Below are 18,813 nucleotides of genomic sequence, written 5' to 3' on the forward strand. Positions count from 1 at the left end.
ACCACAAGAAATCTCGTTATCTGGCAGCCGGGTGGCAATGAGCTTTGGCAGTGTGGGAGCGGGGCGGTGGTGTGGTGGCCCGCTCCCACTCCGCCAAAGTCGTATTCAGGCCCTAAGTCTTGTGGAATACCATTCCTGCAAAAACAAGTCTTCCAATAATTCAGTCACCACATCAGTACCTACTTTACCCACATTTCGAGTAATAATCTATTAAGACCAACACAGATGACTCATTGCGTGACAAAGTGGCAAAAAGACCTATAATGTCTGTAATTAATTTACACTATGCTCCAGATGGAAAATCAACAGCAACAGCCAGAACTGTACAGACTGTAGAACTTTTCAATAGCGGCACACACCTCACACTTCTGCACAGACCTATCCAATTCAGAATCCAACTGAAGCTGCCAGAAATATTGAGGAATTTCAAGCATGACCTTCCCAAATGCCCCATATGGGTAATCTCAATGATTAATTTCTTCAATCCTAAAGGAAAAACCAATTTTTACCCACAACCACATCATTTTCCAGTGACAACCCCCCCTACTTAGGTTTTGAGAAATGTTGAACTTCTCACCTCAAGACCTTCTATTCTGACCATCCCTTCAAGATGAATTTCTTAACTTTGACCAAATACTGATGCTTATTTGATCCCATCTATCGGTTCCCTTCAGAAAATAAATGTTGCTTATCAAACTCAAAACTTTCCACATCTCCACTAGTGCAACTCACAGAACACTCCCACTCTACCATATCATCATCACCACATGAGGTCTCTATGGACAGCTGAGAGACAGTCAGCTTGAGCATTTCTCTGTCCACACATATACTCACAATTGAGTGAAAATGCTTTTAACGATCAGCTTGACAGTAAGAGTGCAGCCTCCACCAGGAGAAAGAACATTTACCAGGGCTTTATGACCTGTACAAATAGTAAATATCCACACAAAAAGTGTGGAAAAATTCAGTTGCCCAAGAACATGCCGAAACTTGTTTCTCAATCATTACATAATTCACTTAATTAATTTTTTAAGTCCTAGATCCAAGGGCTACAGTCCTTTCATTCCACCCCTTGTTCCTGAGATAGAACCACCAATAGATAATAATTGCCTGCATCTACTAACAGAATGCATATTTCGCCTAAAACAAATTACCTTAAACACAGAGCTTCTAACAATTTAATTGTTGACACAAACAAAAGAATTATATTGTTGTTGTCTCCATGAAACCTTAGCGGTTTTATTAAGTAAAGGTCTAAAAGGTTCTGCATCAACTAAACAAGGCATACAATAACACTCTTTGAGACCTTCGGCTCCAAGATGTAACTTCAAGAGAATTTCCTCTGTGAATCTCAGTTGAGCCGTCTAGAACTACAACGTAATCCTCAAACAAGTACAGCCATATAGCCCTCTCAATGATTGGTTCACCTGGGCGTTCCAGAAATGGTGCTGGAGGATGAACACTTTACACTGCTTAAGAATAACTTTAGGTATCATGCCTCTTCTTATTTTGCTTGATATTGAATTTGGAGTAACTTTTGTATTTTTTTCGCCGTACAATTTGCCATAGTGCACCCACAAGTGAATGACTATTGTAGATGGCAGGAAGAAACTAAACAAAAATAAGTCACTCTTGAAATATGGATAGAGCACCAATAATGTTTTTCCTGATGTATAACCATGACAGCCATAACACACATTGCACATACACTGTGCAGCTGACATCTGAATCGTGAAATCTGGCCCCTTCACACATAAGCACAATATTGCAACCCAATGTGAATTACAGGTATGTTTCAATGAAACATGTCTGCTTAATTTACACATGGCTGTACCACAGGTGAGATCACACAATGGGACTTGTAGGCCAAATTTAATGGCCTTGTCAAGTAACATGCACACTGCCTAGCACGGTGGCACTCACCAGTTCCCCTTGATTGTGCCACCTATTGGCAGTAGTGGCCGGCATTCCTTGTGGGTGGGGGGCGGGTGCGAGGGGTCAGGGGTCAGGGGGGGATTCGCAGGACATCAAATTAAACTTACCTTTCCACCGGGTCCAGCGTCTTCTCGGACCCTGCTCTCCTGCCTCCAACAGGAACAGGAAGCAGGCAGCCAGGCTCCCTCCCCTAAGCCAATCCCAACGTTGCATGCAGTTTGTGATTGGTCGGGACGGTGCTAGTGGGGTGGGCATGTTCTCCATGCAAAAGGGAAGAGTGCGCATGACTGGTTTGGCCGGCCAGAGATGGCAGACCAAACACTCTTTGTGCACTCAGGAGTGGACAAACCACTCCTCCCCTGCTCAAAGAGCGGAGCAGCCCCTATTAATCACCCGCCCACAATGAGCACAGCAAACATAAAATGGTAATAACTAAAAGTTATTACCATTTTATGTTTTGGCTTTCTCGCACTGCGAGAAAGCAGTGGGGCGGTACTCTTCCGCCCTAGTGGAGGAGTCGCCCCTGCCTATTGTGAAACTACCACAAATTTGCTGCACTCCACAGTCTCATTGAGGCTTAGTAGAATCGATCTTTGCTATTTCTAAAGGACTTCCTAGATGCTCCTACTGGTGTCCTCTCTTCACCAGTATTGTAAGAAAGGATGCACACGACATGGAGTTGTTCAGTCATTATTCAAGTTAAGGAAAAGATATATGGGATTTTCTGAGCCACCATGCAGCTCCCTTTACTCCAACCACTCCAGTCAACAGTATTTTTCAAGGTGCCATAGTACTCTCCAAGCATTGCACACTCCATCAGATATTACCTAATCATCCTTCTCTCACTCGTCGCACCTAACATTCCAAATAACTCAGACCCAATCTGTGATTTTACATATACTTCTTAATACCACAAAACATTCTACCACTTCAAAGCAGTTCAGGTCTGGACTACTTCATAATAACAAGATAACACTGAAGCTGCACCACCACAAGCCCCCCCCTCCGCCCCAGCCTTCCCTCTACTCTGCAAGCGCCCAGACAGCTTAGCAATTATCAGAGAACAGACTTTGGCAGTATGGAGGCTTATTGTTCATGAATTTCCAATCAGAGAAAGGCCAACTAAGGCCAAGCGGTGTTTGCAAAAAGAACTACTGATTGTCAGAATGCAGAACAATGTCATACATTCACCCCAGTACAGAGATCTGGGCCTAAATCCATCGTTTTTTTGCTCACCATGCCATTCCAGTTTGGACCCAGCCATATGCAAATCAGTCTTGACCCTGTGCCCTATGGGAACAATCCAGCCCGAACTGCCAGGCCAGGTCCTCCCTGGACTGGAAACAAGCATCCTAGGACCGGTTACGTGGTTTCACCCCTCTTCAGCCAGGATAGCTTGATTCCAGTGGCATGGAGAGCATGGAACTCACTTCTGAGCATACCCGTCCCACTCAGGGTGACAAATGCAAAAATAACTTTTGATGGACAGAAGGCAGAACAATGTCATACATTCACCCCAGTACAGAGATCTGGGCCTAAATCCATTGTTTTTTTGCTCACCATGCTATTCCAGTTTGGACCCAGCCATATGCAAATCAGTCTTGACCCTGTGCCCTATGGGAACAGTCCAGCCCGAACTTCTAGGCCAGGTCCTCCCTGGACTGGAAACAAGCATCCTAGGACCGTTTTCGGGGTTTCACCCCTCTTCAGCCAGGATAGCTTGATTCCAGTGGAAAGCGGTGTTTGCTCCACTACCTAATGACCAGCTAGTCAAAATGTCTTGAAGCTAAAATAATTGTAGACTTCCTGAAAGTTGTAGATCACTGGACCACAATGGAGGACTTGGTATCCCAGAATGACCCTCATTGACTGTCTGCACACTCATGACCAACTATGGACGAGTCTTTAAGTTAAACAGCTGAGTGATTCATGTTGGGTACAGGTTACATTGAACATTATTGGCAGATTCTTGCCCCAGAATTTCCATCACTAGCCCATCAGGGATTTCTCCCACACAAATATCTAGAGGCAGGGTCTTGAAACTAAAGGCTTGGTGCATAGGGAGCTAGGAACATGATCATACTCATACACACATCAGGTGTCCAGATGTGGTCTATTGCGGTTTCATCTCCGACATAACAGTGCAGCAGCTCCAGTGCCAAATTCCTTTTTAAAAAGAAAATGCTTCAAACCCATCTTCAATTTTTTTTCTCTCTGTGCAAACGAACAGGGCGAGCATAGCGTTTCTGTACAGTTTTAATATAATATGAATGTAAGATGTATCATTTTTGCATGCATACGTTTTTAAAAGTACAGTAGAAACTACAGCACCAACCTTCTAGAAAGACATGTATAAAAATGCTGTAAAAGGGTGTGGTAAATTGCCAGCTTCAAAAAAAGTAGTTAGTGGGAATTACCAGAAAGTGACAGCAAAGAGAGCCCAAAAACAGTATGTTTAAAAATGTCTGGGCTTTCTAAATTCTGCCCTTTTCCCATTGCTTGGCTTAAAATGTAATGTATTAGAGCGTTTCCATTTACAATGAGATCTGGTTTCCCGTTGATGAGGTAATCATGTAAATCTGGAGACAATATAAGCTGAAGCAACATTTATTTATTTTATGAAGGTACTTATACAACTGCAGTCTTTCCAGGGTGCTTCAACAAAACTAGAAAGTAAGGATAGAACATTCACAGACAGGATAAAGGAAGTAAATTAGATTAGGTTTGTTGTTTTGGGGCAAAAGGGTGGCAAAGGTAGTCATTACCAGGTGGATTTTTAGTCCTTTGTGGAATTAAAAGAAATGGGTATTACCATGATATCCCAGAAACAAGACCTACAGGAGGCTAAGAAAGGGAAAATTAGTCTATGGAATTAGGGCATCTTTATACCACAAACTGGGCCATAACACTTGTTATGTCTAGGCCCCTTCAGCTCAAAGATTTATAATATTTTTGCTGGGGTTCAATAAGCCACAGAATTCTGCTGATATGGCTGAAGACTAAGACTCAAAGCCTCAATTCCGTGACTTGACCCCAATTTATCAATATAGTATAGGGAAAACCCTAGCTGCTTAGCAAAGCATTCTAGTAATTCAGTTTTAATGTGCCCATACTTCCCAGTGTATGATAAAGTTCTAGTATTATCCACAAGATACATTGTGTGCATTTTAGTCAAAATTGACTCTCATGGTCTATGATGTTGCTGCTTACCGCATGGGGATAAAATGTCCCTGTTTTTATATTTCTTTACAGAAAATAGGTTTTACTTGTTGTGAATACTTTCTGATTTGGAATCAATGGATTAACTTGTGTCTAATTTTTCGGGTGCAATAGGTCATGATTAAGGACATGTTTCTCACTGAAATTTAGAAACAGTAAAGGAACCGAATCAACAGAAATGTTAACAAAATGTTGTTAACTAACAGAAACATGTATTCACAGCAAACACTAATTTACAAAATAGCATTTTATGTATGTGTACACAGACTCACAAGTTTGCTAACACGAACAATTGAATACATATATGTTAAATACCTACAATACGTTTCTGACTATTTGTTCACTTTTGTATTTTTTTAAAAACAGGATATTTGGGCCCTAATTCTAATTTAACGAAGGCTCCAAGGTACCAGATAATGAGGAGTTCGGGAGTAAACAAGAAAAGAGCTCTCAAGATGCATTATGATACAACTTTAAATTAGAATGGTTTGTACTGTGTAAGGATGCAACTGTTACAATGCAACGATTTATGATGCTATCCTATCAAGAGAACATGTATTTTAACACTTATCTTCGCACTAGATCATCTGCATTTTGTTTAGTAAAGGCAGCCAAAGAACATGCCAGAGAAACTACCACATTGGAGGGACAAAACAATGTTTCAGGAGTACAGATCAGAACATGCTTATATTGAGTAATGACAAGAACTTCTTGTGATCTCTGGGGACTCTTAAATAAAGAACTAATAAAGAAACAAGGACCAACCCAATATCCTCAAAAGCCTGGGTAAGTTGTATGGAGATGCAAAGACACTGGTTTATTTAGGCCAAACATTGATGGAAAAGTTTAAGAAACTATTACTATGATTGCCATGCCATAAAGGGACCTGTCAAAGGACATCATTCCATAAAGAGTATATCAAAATAAAATGATTCCATTAAAAAAGTAAGCCAAAAAATTGGTATGCATTTCATATATTATGATGACTTATATACTACAGTCACACAGGGTGCTAGGAAAACCAAACATAGGTGAATCGGCGCAGTACTCAAGAGTGCAAACATGCGGTTTGTGTGACAGAAAAGTGGAAGACCAGATAAAACCGTTAAAAAATAAATGGATGCAAAATCTCATATGTTCAAGGGGGCATGGAGCTCTGGATTGAATGAGTTCTAGTAATTAGATGCAGTCCAAAGTGGAGATCTTTGTCAACATTTCGACCTATGTCCTCAACCACGCAAGTGCATGGTTGTTTCTGAATACTGGACTCTGATCACAGGATTACACTTGACCCCAAGGTACGACACACAATGTATAAGTTTATGAAGAAATATGAGATTAGGAAAATAAGTCCATTCCTGCCACAACATACCTCCAGTTTCATTGACTCTTCAAGTACATGCTAATTTTGTAATATTGAACTGAGACTGAACTATGCTTGCCCACAATGGCAGGACAATTAGAGCACACATTTGGGAAAAGGGGCACAATTAGGCCATTGTTTTTTAGAAGTCATACAGGTTCTAATTAATGGGTCTATGAAGCAATACATTGTTCAGGTACTTACAGACTAAATATTTGATTTTTGCAACCACTTTAAAGTATGTAAAAAAGACACTGATTTAATTAGCTACTAGTATACATTACTCCCGACAGTTTCTTTGTTCAATGCATTTACAGTTGAAAAGCAGAAATGGAACCAAATATGAATTATGCACATGAGACTTCTTTACTGCGCATCACAGGGGTAGATCTTTTTTTTAATTGGAATATGGGCTCCCCCGACGAAGGGTTGCTCCAAAATGCACTGGGCATCACATTTCTAAGCCTGATTTTCTAAAACTGTATTTTACAAAGAATCAATGTAGAGAAATACTTTGCAACAAATAAGATGGGACAAAAGTGTGTATTGTTCATAAGATTATTGAGAATTGTTTAAGAAACGTTTGCTCAAACATAGCATGTAAATTGTGTGGGGGACATGCTGGATTGAATTAGTGATACACAAATCATATAGCCTCGGTCTGAAGAGACTTTATTTCACCAGCATGCTAATAATAGTTTATCTGAAGTGATACATTTAAGGGTGGGTATCAAGGAAGTAAAACAATTTGTAATCGTCCTTAAAAGTATCCATCAGTGTTTGACATGAGTAAACCCGAAGGAATCACTGTCTTTGTATTTACATCTTGAATTAAAGAGCCGAGAGCAATGAATGAAACCCTGTAACTCCCACTAAAAATACAAAAAACAATGTATTTGGGTGTGACCACCTTAGAGGTTGTAACTGGCTGTGGATTTATTTTTGACAAACAGGGGATAATTTTTGCAGAAAATATCTTGTCACTATAGCCAAGGTGAAATTATATACCACACAAACGTTCCTAAACATAACATACAGTGTCACTTGCAGGAAATGAAAAGCTGTCAGTGTTTAAGTTAGAACACATTTTCTTGCTTACAGATGGTGACTGCATAGTGCAGACTCTCAAGTATAGGTAACAATTTACAGAGAAGACTCTCGTGTAAGAAACTAAAGTATTTCAGTCTCGAATTGTTTAATGCTGTAACAACATAAATTGTACTCTTGTTTAAGAATAAAAGCAGAAATCTCCAAAATCCACACAGTTGAAAGTTACAAGATTATTGTCATGATTTGCGTTTTAATATTTACGGTTTCTTAAAAATATGACTGACGCACTAATTCCAACATGGGTATAACATTGCCTTCATAAACCATTTACAATACTGGAAAGTAGACTAACCAACAGACTATTTATTTGGTGCAAAAATAAGCAATCTGTTATAAATGCATTTAGACTGAGAAAAGATATTGAACTATCAATTTTAAGTAGATATCAGGCTTAAAAGATGGGAGAGTCAGAGTCTAAAATAATATGGGAGTCATCTTTACAAAGATAAGACGTAAGCCCTTGTTCAAGTCAGGATTAATTGAAATGTGAATAAATAGTAAAAATAAGACAACGCAATCACCTAGCGGCATGTAAATTTCTCCTACATGAACCCCCAATTTGACAAGATGAGGCCAGTTTTACTAGAAGGACCGATACCACTTTTGGGAAGAAATCGACCAAGCCGAGCTCATTTTGCAGAATTTTGTAGGTTACTCTGTATTTCACTAATGAGAGAGCCAGATGAATAAGAAGAGCAGAGAAACCATTGTTCTGGAATATCTGAATGTCATCCTTGAAATTAAGCCGACATTCACTTATGTGTAGGACAGAAGGCAACCTATCTGCAAGACTCATAGTCACTCTGCAATTGCTCTACCTCTATCTTTGCATTTTAGAAATGCGAATAGATTCCTCATCACAGTCATTTTTTACACAGTTTCTAATGAGGAGTGAAATAATTACACTGTTTGGAGCAACAAAAGCTACTGCAAGCCTTTACGAATGGACAGGTTAATCAATTTAGCGAAGTGCAAACTTTAAAAAAACGACTAATCATACTTCAATAGGAAAAATACTAGAATTTATATTTAGAACTTCTTTCCCAATATCATCTGAAACAGTGGCAGTCTACAAAAATACTTATGTAAGTTCTGGAAAATTAGTTCTGGTAGAGAAATATCCTATTGTAAATTTAAGGAACTGTTTTAGAAGTTGCCAGGATCAAAATCAGCAAGACGCAAAGTCCAAGAGACGGTTAAATAAGAGACATGGCCAATAACAGGAGTAGAATAAGCAAGTATAAATGCATCACTTGAAAAATATGTCTTGGCTCATTAGTTAATCAGAAACAAGAAGGTCCACCTAATTTTACTTTGCCAGAAAATGTGTTTATATTTCCCTCTCCTTAGAATAATTTATTTGCAGTGGTAGATTTTCTACAGGAGAGCTACCACACACATGAGGTTTTTTAGCATCCAAAAAGGAAAATACCAGTGGAAAAAAAGGAGAAATTCAACAATATCTTGGATTTAGGTATCAGTCCAGTATATTAATGTTTACTCACTTCAACAATTTACAAAATTATTTTTTCATATTTGGTGTCAGTGCAGTTAAGCGGCGTTAGCTGTACTTATGGCTTTAAATGAGCATCCAGCCTACAATCTACTCCAATTTTGTGTTTGTGGTTTGGAACTAAACGTTGGCAATATGGGTTATATAGGATGATGCTTAAGACATGTATCCCTTTCCGTAATAATAACAGAAAATATATACTGCTCTAGCCTGTAAATGTTGATATGCTTAGAAATCTAATAAGGGGGCGAGAGCATTAGCAACTGGTAAAAAGCCTTGTCCTTTTCATTCCATTATGACAACTTTGTTGTGCTGTTTTGAAAGAGCTATATATGCCATAAACAATTGCGAAAAAAATGAGGTTCCGTGAAAAATTTACAAATTATTGCAGTACTTCCTATTATATAACACGTGTTTGGTGTGGTCTGCAAGCAGAGAACAGTAAATCCAAGGCCCTTCAAAAATATGAAATACATTTCACAATGTGAAATACTTGAAAAATGATGGCATAAATGCTTGTTGCTTTTGGCATACTTAATTTTGTGATGTGGTTTTCCGGAGATGGGACAGTGCTTAGCTGTAAATATCCAATTCATGCAGAGCTGTGGAAAATGTGTAGAAAAAGTATTTTTTTAAATCGAAAGCAATCGAAAAACGATATGAAACTGCATGTGCAAATATTCCACACTGAGATCTTCAACAGAAATCCATCCTTGATGTGGATACATTTCCAGCATAACAACGTAAAAGCAGAATATACTAATACATATGCAGTGTATAAATAGTTTACACCATGACAAAACAGATGCAGCGAGAGCAATGAAAAAACTATTTTCATACAATTTTCCACAATAAAAAAACAGGAATTGTACAACAAAACTGGCATACTCCAGTCTTCAGTAAGGAAGCAGCATATAATATCCAAAATCTTTACTCCACTTTTACGTGGGGCAACATTTGACAGAATGAAAATATAAAATTATACAAGTAAAGCAAACACTGTATCAAAGCCCTCCAAAAATGCTACATCTGCGGAAAGCCATTTGATTGTTCTTAGCATTATACAATCCAAGCTTTCTAACACTTGAGAAGTGTTGCAGTGGTGCATGTCTTCTCTTTGCCCCAATTAAGTTGTGGGAAAAAATGCACTGTTGACATTTGAATAACGCGCCCAACTAAAATGTTGAAAACTAGAGTACTGTCAAAAGACATTCCATGCTTCTTGAAGTTGCATGATTTTAGCAGAGAAGTTGTACCTTGCCCATCTATCCCAAACTCAACATACAATCTAATCAGTCTTTTCAAGACAGCCCACTACAAAAAGCATACGATCAAAACTGTAATTTGCAAGTGTTTTTCCAGTCAGGTTTTACTGATAAATAAATAAAAGTGTGCAATAAACAATAAAATGTTATTATGTTCCTTAATGCACACCTGTTACAGACACAGGTATATGTTTAATCTTCCAGAATCTTGATTGAATAAAATTACATAGAAAGTAAAACTGAAAACTACTTAATATCATACTATTCAATGTGCGAAAATATTGAACTTCAGCTGTGTAGTTCCTACATTTTCTCTTTGATTTAGCAGGAAATATAAAATACTTTATTCCACTCTGCAAATGTGAAAATGTACTAACTTATATGCGAATCTTTCTTTACCCATACAAAAGTGCCTTACAAAAGGCACTGAGTGTCTTTTCACAGTGTTATTTTTTATGTCAGTGATCGGCTTTTCATTTACTTTTGGCAATTTAGTTTTAATATATATTTTTTTGCATCTTAATACCACTGTCACTTTTAGAAGATAATGGCACCGTACAAGTCTTCAAGTCTAATACCCAGTGTTAAACTCCAATCTCAGTTCTTCCTAGTATATATTTCATTTGCTGCTTAAAGTCAACTATCATTACTTGTTGGTGTTACTAGCATTCTTGATTCCCTGTTAAAATGGCGGAGGGGCAACCAAGAGCGCTATTGACCTGAACTCAGTAAATTTAATTTGTCTTCTAGGTACCAGCTGCAAGTGGTTCTGGTCAAAGGCTGGTATCTACAGTTTCAGATTTTGGCACTGTTGGTTCGGAGACAGTATCTGGATAACCCTCTCGACAGAAGAGCACGGCTGGGTTCTTGCATGCCCACATTGCAATATCTCCTCCATTGGCAGGACTGGAAGAGGACATTCTGCTGTCATCTCCATGACGGTTGACATAGCGATCTCGGAGCCTGTCAGCTCGACCCCTGGCCTCTCGGCTTTGGCTCTGTGTGGATAGGTAAGCAGCAATATTCCTAGTCCTATAGCCTTCCTCTCTGTTGCGTCCCAACAACACAGATATATTGGGATTCCTGATGGCGTAGATAAGTGGGTTGATGGCACCATTGGCCCATGCCATCCAGATGGCCACAGTGTCCATAAGTGGAGTGAAGGGGTGACCACCTGCTGCAGCCACGATACCCATGATACAGTAGGGGCCCCAGCAGCAAATGATGAAGACTATCATGACCAGCACGGTGGTGGCCGTACGCATCTCGCTGTAGAAGCGTAGAAGGTGTGCATATGTTGTGACAGGCCGCACCCGGATCTCGGACAGCCGCACTGTTTTACAAATGTTGTAGTGGCAGAAACACATGAGGGCAAAGGGCAACAGGTAGCAGAGGCCAATGAGTGCTAGGCTGTAGGATGCTCCCATGCGGGAAGAAGTCGAATGGAACACGTACATGCAATGGTAGAAGCCCTTCTTGTGAACCACAATAGGCCGCCGCCGTCCTGGCATGGCAACCAAGTACCAGGGAAAGGAGAAGCCCAGGGCAATCAACCAGACAGCAGCTAGAAGCTGAGCTGCACGCCTGCGCCCCATCTTTTCCTGTGGCTGGCGTACGATGGCATAGTAGCGGTCAAAGGAGATGAGGGTCATTGTGAGCGTGGACACTATGCCAAAGCAGGAGTTGAAAAAGCCATTGGCGAAGCAGAAGCGGTCACCAAAAGGCCACGTGCCATCGCGGCTAAAGAGCATGACGAAGGCAACAGGCAGGCAGAGCAGGGCGGTGAGGCAGTCGGACAGGGACAGGGAAAGGATGAAGGCGTTGGTGACAGTGCGCAGTTGCCGGTGCTTGGCTATCACCAGGATCACGGCGCAGTTCCCTAGGCTGGAGAGCAGGAAGATGAGAAGCAGCACCAGCGCCTGAGCAGCCACGGCCAGTCCGTGCAGCAGCGCTCCTGCCCCCGCCAGTCTGCCTGGTCCTGTCGCGCTTCGGTTCCCTGCCCCTGCGGCCCCGGTTGGGGGACCCGCAGTCAGCGCCGCCGTCAGGTTGGTGAGCAGAGACAGGGGCGGGGCCGGCTCCATGGGCGGGCGGGGGCATCCCTCAGAGTTGCGCGGGCGACCCTGGGGGTGGACGGAGGCAGTGTCGGTGAGGAGAGTGGCGGCCGCCCGCCGACACCCTTCGGACCCTTCGCAGCTGTTCCTGTTGCTGGCGTTCCGGGGGACTGACGGAGCCGCTTGGTGACGTGAACATCTGTCTCCAAGGCAACCGATTCGGGGCCACGTTGTTACGCACTCCGTGCGGACAGCGACGGTGCACGCGCAGCCCATCAGCCGTGATAACAACATTGAGATCGAGGGGAGGGATGGACCGTGTTCTGCAGAGTAAGGGTGTCTGTCACACTATCAGGTATATTTTGTGTTATTAGTCTTTTCACCTAACTCATTTACAGTTCTTGTGTAATTGAGTTAGGTGAAAAGACCGTTCTTGTGGAATGTTAAAGAATGTGGTCCCAAAACTCACAAAGTGTAGGGGGAGAGAGGCGCCAAAAGGGAGTATAGTGCCAGGATTCAGTGCCTGAAATAGAAAAGTTCATAGTGCCAATATTGGCAACACACCCCACCCATACAATAATAGAGCATGCATGCTGAATAAATAAAAACACAACACAACTTTTGTTTGGAAAATTATTGCTGCAGGTTTATTCCATACAAAAGTATGCAAACCGGTGGGTTACCTTACGGGTGATCCAAGGGCAGGCACCTGTGACCAGCCTATGCTACCATGCCCGCCTGATGAGCTAAGCACTGTGGAGAACCCAGTCAGTGCTACACCTTATAGGGGTGATCCTCTTTCCGGATCACGTGACACATTGGCCCCTATTACTCATGCCCCTTTCAGGACGGAGCGTAGCAAGGCAGGCCCCCGGTTGTTCAAGCCCACAACCGCCCGAAGGACTTACGGGGCGCTGACGCGGTTTCCCAGGAACCTGCCATGAGCCTCCTGGCATTTGGCTCTGGCACCCCTATAGTGCCACGCAGAGGTACCCCTCAGTACTCATCTGCTTCCAGATCACCCTGTAACTCCGCCACAGCTAGAACCCCCACCAAAACAGCTATACTCTACCTGCAACCTCTCATCTCCAGGGCCTCCTGTAAATCTAAAAGAAAGAGATCCATTCCTACTGGTGACAATTGAACCCCATCTTTGTCAAAGTACCCTTTCACATTAGCTTGAATCATCTCATGTCTGATGAAACCAAAACCCCTCTGGTCTGTGAACTTACGCATAAACTATTAACTAACTTCAACAGCCTCCTCCGACTTAGCCCTGTGCCACACTCTGAGGGGGATAATCTCAGATCACCAAAGCTCACATTGCCCCATGAATTTACTGATCTCCCCTAAGTCAGTTTTCATGGCTTGTAAAAGAGACCTCCTCCCCAGTGCAATGAGGTCGTTACCCCCAAGGTGTATCATAAGAAATTTGGGGGCGCCCCCTTGTACCAATCTCTGTTCCAAACTGTTCATGAAGGTGCTCCATCTCATTCCGGGGAAACCCATCCAAACAAACTGCGTTTGTGAAAATCTCCGCATCCAATTCCGGCGCGCAGCCCACTGAACCACCCTGGCGACAAATGAGTGCCCGATCACCGATATCTGGAATCCTGGTAAAATAAAGGACACCATTCTTACACTCTGCATTTTAATGTTCATTAAATTCACACATGATTTGTTATTAATAACTCAAGTTACTGCACACCATAATTACTATTTACAAAATTGCCTTCAAGGGCGGATGTAACGCTTGTAGCATCGAGACTCCCAACGTCCCATCTTTCCATGCCTGCCTTAAATGCCGCTGTGGCCGCCCCAGTCCTAAAGGAGTGGCTGGAGTATTTTTGTCAGGATGTGCAAGACCCTCTCATGCCAAACAATCCTTCATTATGCGTTCTATCTGAAATTTGGTCAGGGGCCCCTGGTCAGCATGCATCAAGAAGTAGCCAGGAACGCTGGGCCGCAGTGCCATATACTCCTTTACTTGGGAGACTGGGCAGTATCTCTGATGACCTAACAGCCTCAATACCACATTGGCCCCCTGCCCTGTCCGATCCGTTTTTGACTTTCTGATGTGAATAGACAAAGTACCATCCAAGGTGACGTCATGTCTGCTTAAGGCGTCGCCGGACCTATATGTCTTGGACCTGGCCACCAGCTCACTGATTCAGAAAGCCCCAAAGAACGCCAGACAGAATGCTGTCTAGAAGAGTCTGGTCTCAAAATGTGAGTAGGTGACCTGCTCAATTACATCTAGCATGCCCTGCAGAGTGGGGAAGTCGATGGGCGCCCTGCTGTCTGGAACCCTGACCTCCTCCCTGGCCCAACCTTTGAGGGCCGCAATGATGAGAAAGGACTTGGTAGGGTCCTGAGCTCCCTTCAGTTTGGCATCAAGGCTTATTGCCGCCAAATGACCGCCTACCCAGGAATGGCTCCTCCCCTGTTCCTTTGCCCACACTACAAATGCCTGCAGTTTGTGTTCCAATGAAACTGCGCCATGGTCCTGACACTCTGAAACTTTCAAAAAAGGGATCAAGTGGGCTCTGTATTTCTTCAAGGTTCCTGGTGCCAGGGAGTGTTCTCCCAGTGCTCTCAAACGCTGCTCCACTGTAGAATGCACCACAGGTGTGCCGGGAAGGGGGTAATCTCTGCTCTCGCTCGCGGCCAGGCCTCCTGGAATCAGAGCCACTGAAAACGAAAGTGAGCATCAGCTGCCACATTCTTGACCCCCTCAATATGCCTTGCCCTAAACTCGACATTGCAGCGCCAGCAGGCCCTGACCAACTCCCTTAGCAAGCACAGCACCAATGGGCACTTGGCTGTCTGCCCATTGACTGCGTGCACTACCGCCATGTTATCAGACCAGAATAGGACCTTTCTGGCTGATAGTGCTTCAGGCCATAAATGCAAGGCAATTACGATGGGGAAAAGTTCTAAGACAGTGATGTTTGCTGTGATGTTACACTTGCACCAGGCGTTGGGCCACTTCTGTGCACACCATTCGGTATCCATTATTGCGCCGAAGCCCTCTCTGCCCGATGCGTCTGTAAAGAGGCAGAGTTCCGCACTGTCTGCCCAAGGTGCCCTCCAGATGACAGTGCCAGTGAATAGCATGAGGAACTCATGCCACATTGCCAAATCCTCTTTCAAACCTTTCCCAAGCCGGACTAGTGATGCTTCTTGCTTACCTTTGCCGTTGCCCTTGCTAGCCTTCTGGCGAACACCCTGCCCGCTGGGATCACTTTCGCTGCGAAGTTCGGTTTTCCCAATAGGCACAGGATGGCACCCAGGGTTGCCTTGTCCTTACCTAGCAAGGCCTGAATGTCCTGACGCAGATCCTGCACCTTCTCAGCCGGGAGCCTGGACTCGCCCTTAATCGTTTCCAGCTCAGTGCCCAGAAACGTGAGATCCTGCGCCGGACCTTCCGTCTTACCAGGCGCCAAGGGGACCCCCAGGTGCCCTGCCAGTTCTTGAAAACTCTGCAACCCTCTGCCACACTCCTGTGAACATTCCCCCCAATAAACAGAAAGTCGTCTAGGTAGTGAGTCACTGTCTGCACATCAAATGTCCAGGTGAGTGCCCACTGGAGGAAAGAGCTAAAAGCATCAAAGTAGGCGCAGGACACAGCGCAGCCCATGGGCATGCACCTGTCAAAGAAGAATTTTCCATCCCACTTGAACCCCAGGAGGTGTTGGCTCTCCGGATGGACGGGCAGCAGGCGAAATGCTGACTCAATGTCTGCTTTCGCCAGCCATGTCCCTCTGCCTGCTCTCCTAACCATGTCGACTGCCATGTCTAATGAGCAGTAGGAGACCGAACACGTCCCCTCCTCCAACCAATGATTAACTGAGTTACCCTCCGGATAGGACAAGTGATGGATCAGCCGAAAGGAACCAGGGTCTTTCTTGGGGACCCCCCCCAGCGGGGAGATCGAGAAATTCTTTAAAGAGGGCTGGTCAAAGGGGCCTGCCACCCTGCCCAGTGTTGATTCCTCCTGAACCTTCTCCCTTACTACTTCTGGTAAATCTCTGGCTGACTTGAGGTTCTCTGCATCCCTGTTCACTAAGGGGCCTAGGTATGGTATTTTAAAGCCCTCCACAAAGCCTTCTGCTATGAGTTGTCTGTCCTTGGGGTTACGGTAGTCTCGGAGCAGGGGAAGGAGGTTGGAAATGACAATGGGGGAAGGACCCTTGCATAGCTGCCAAGTTTTCAGCTTGCTTATGAGTGACATTTTAAATTTTTCAGTGTACATATGAGTGACACTTTCTCACAAGCAAAATAAAGCAATGATGACCAGGGAAACATATAAATATCAGAATTTACATCCATTTGTGCAACCAAAAACTCTCACTTTACTGTACCAGTCGGTAGAGAATTAGAAAAAGAAAATCACAAAAAGTCAGTATTTTCTCCCTCTTTAGTTCATACTACAAACAGCAGGTAAACGTGTTTTAGAGCTTCACGTAATGATACCTGACTGATACGTAAAATAAACAAAAACTGAAAAGTCATGTTAAAAGTGAATACAAATGACTTTATGTGTACATGAACAAATGTTAATATCCAGTATATTTTTGCAATGCTTGAAATCCTTCCTACCTGGAAAAGTGAGGACCCGACCGACCTGAGAGGAACCAGCAGCTGCATTCTGGCTTCGGGCACCGTAGATGGAAAAGCACTGTGTGATCTTGTATTTCATTAAAAAAAAAAAAACAATTTCGTAACGGTGAATGTAGATCACAACTCTACACCTAACACGGGCGCTGACAGCAGAGCACCATTCTGTGAAATGCACATTCTAGCACGTGTGAAGTTGAACTCGGCAATAGTTTCGAGGCTTCCACTAGATCTGTTCCCCTTAGCAAGCAACAAATAACTTCCGATCTGGCATATGCCTGTGTAGTGAGTTATTACAGCTTAGCTGGTAATGCTCTGGTAACACAGGACGTCATCGCGTAACCGGAAACATCACACAGTTTCTTCCTGCCACGTGATCTAGTGTCAGCCGAGGCTGTGTGGAGATGTTTGGAATCGCGCTGTAGCCGAACATCTCTTGCATAGAGCTGCTACGCGAATGGTGATAATGGGGCCCTTGTTATCAGGCCAGTCTCTGCAGCCTGGCACGTCCTCATTCCCAGGGCCCGAGTTAAGTGCAAGTAAAGATCTGTGACCTACGGAAATGCTTGACTTTGCATTTCAGTGCGGTGATGCGGACCACCACACTGAAATGCGATAGAGTCACGCCTGATGCATGACACTTGGCAGGACTCCCCTTGACTATGAGCTCCTTGGCAGCTGACATCACCTATGAAGGCAGGCAAGGGGGGCCATGTGTGCTGCAGGGGGGTGGTACCAGGGGGGATGTAATCAGGGAGGAACTAGTTGCCACCAGCGGACTAACTGCCCTGCCGACCGGCGGTTGGTGGAGGACCTTCCTGCTTGTTGTTGCAGGATACAGCTGGGTGATTGGCCCACACTTGCTGCAGCTATGGGAAAACTTGCAAGTTTTGCCCCAGGAACAGGACCCAGCATTGTAAAACCTACACATGCCTGAGTTGAATCTCTTTCCCCCTTGCTTATGTCCGCCTCCCTGACCTCTTCGAAAGGGCTGCTTAAAAGTAGTTTTCCCCACCTGCTTCTGTCCCTTGGAATTGTCCCATCCCTTCTCGCTCTTGCTAACCCCTTCCTTTTTGCTCAGGGGTGAACTTCCCCATGTGCTCAACCCAGAGCTGAATTTCCTTCTGGTCCCATGTAAGCTCAGGACAGTTAGCCATCATCTTACGAAAATCCCGGTCGTAATTGTACCAACCCATCCCCCCGGTCTTCTCCGCCTCATTGGTTATGATGCGAGAGTACTGTAGAAGTGCCGTCCACTGCTCTGGGTATTTCTCCATTATTACAGCTGATAAGATGGCGAATGCATCCCCCCAATTACCGATAGTTTTTTCTGGCCATGACTTGTATTTCACCTTTTTGTCATCCTCCTTATCCCCCATCTTCCTAGTATCGACCCCGTCCACCCCATGCATCAAAAGGGTGAATATATCTATGAACTCCCTTTTCCAAATCCCCTCCTTAGCTGCCAATGGCACCATCCAAGCCAGGGAGCACCGCCCAGACACCAGGGGTGCCACTGTAATAAGTGGCAGGGATGCCGGAGTCACTGCTGCAGCTGGTTTAACTGGCTCGATGGGGGGGGTTGGGGTGCTGGCCTCCTGAGGGGCTGCCGGCGGGGACTCAACTGTGGGTGGAACCAAGGGACTGGGCGCGGGTGTCGACTGAGGTGCTGGCGACGCCAGCTGCTCTCCCCTGAAACCAGAGGTGGTGCTACTTGGTGCTGCGCCGTTTTGAATG

At 44.0% G+C, this 18,813-nt stretch overlaps 1 protein-coding gene across 1 annotated transcript; it reads right to left on the reverse strand.

Moving 5' to 3' along the window:
* Nucleotides 1-7,252: 7,252 nt before the first annotated feature.
* GPR135 (G protein-coupled receptor 135) lies at nucleotides 7,253-12,601 on the reverse strand. The gene has a single exon (XM_085626095.1). It carries the CDS (start codon nucleotides 12,484-12,486, stop codon nucleotides 11,179-11,181), a length of 1,308 nt encoding a protein of 435 aa, XP_085482221.1. The 5' UTR covers nucleotides 12,487-12,601; the 3' UTR covers nucleotides 7,253-11,178.
* Between the last annotated feature and the right edge of the window lie 6,212 nt (nucleotides 12,602-18,813).

Source organism: Triturus cristatus, chromosome 9 (assembly GCF_964204655.1).
Source record: "Triturus cristatus chromosome 9, aTriCri1.1, whole genome shotgun sequence".
Lineage (NCBI taxonomy): Eukaryota > Metazoa > Chordata > Amphibia > Caudata > Salamandridae > Triturus > Triturus cristatus.

Coding starts and splice junctions, on each gene's coding strand:
- GPR135 (XM_085626095.1), bottom strand. CDS start 12,486: ATGGAGCCGGCCCCGCCCCTGTCTCTGCTCACCAACCTGACGGCGGCG.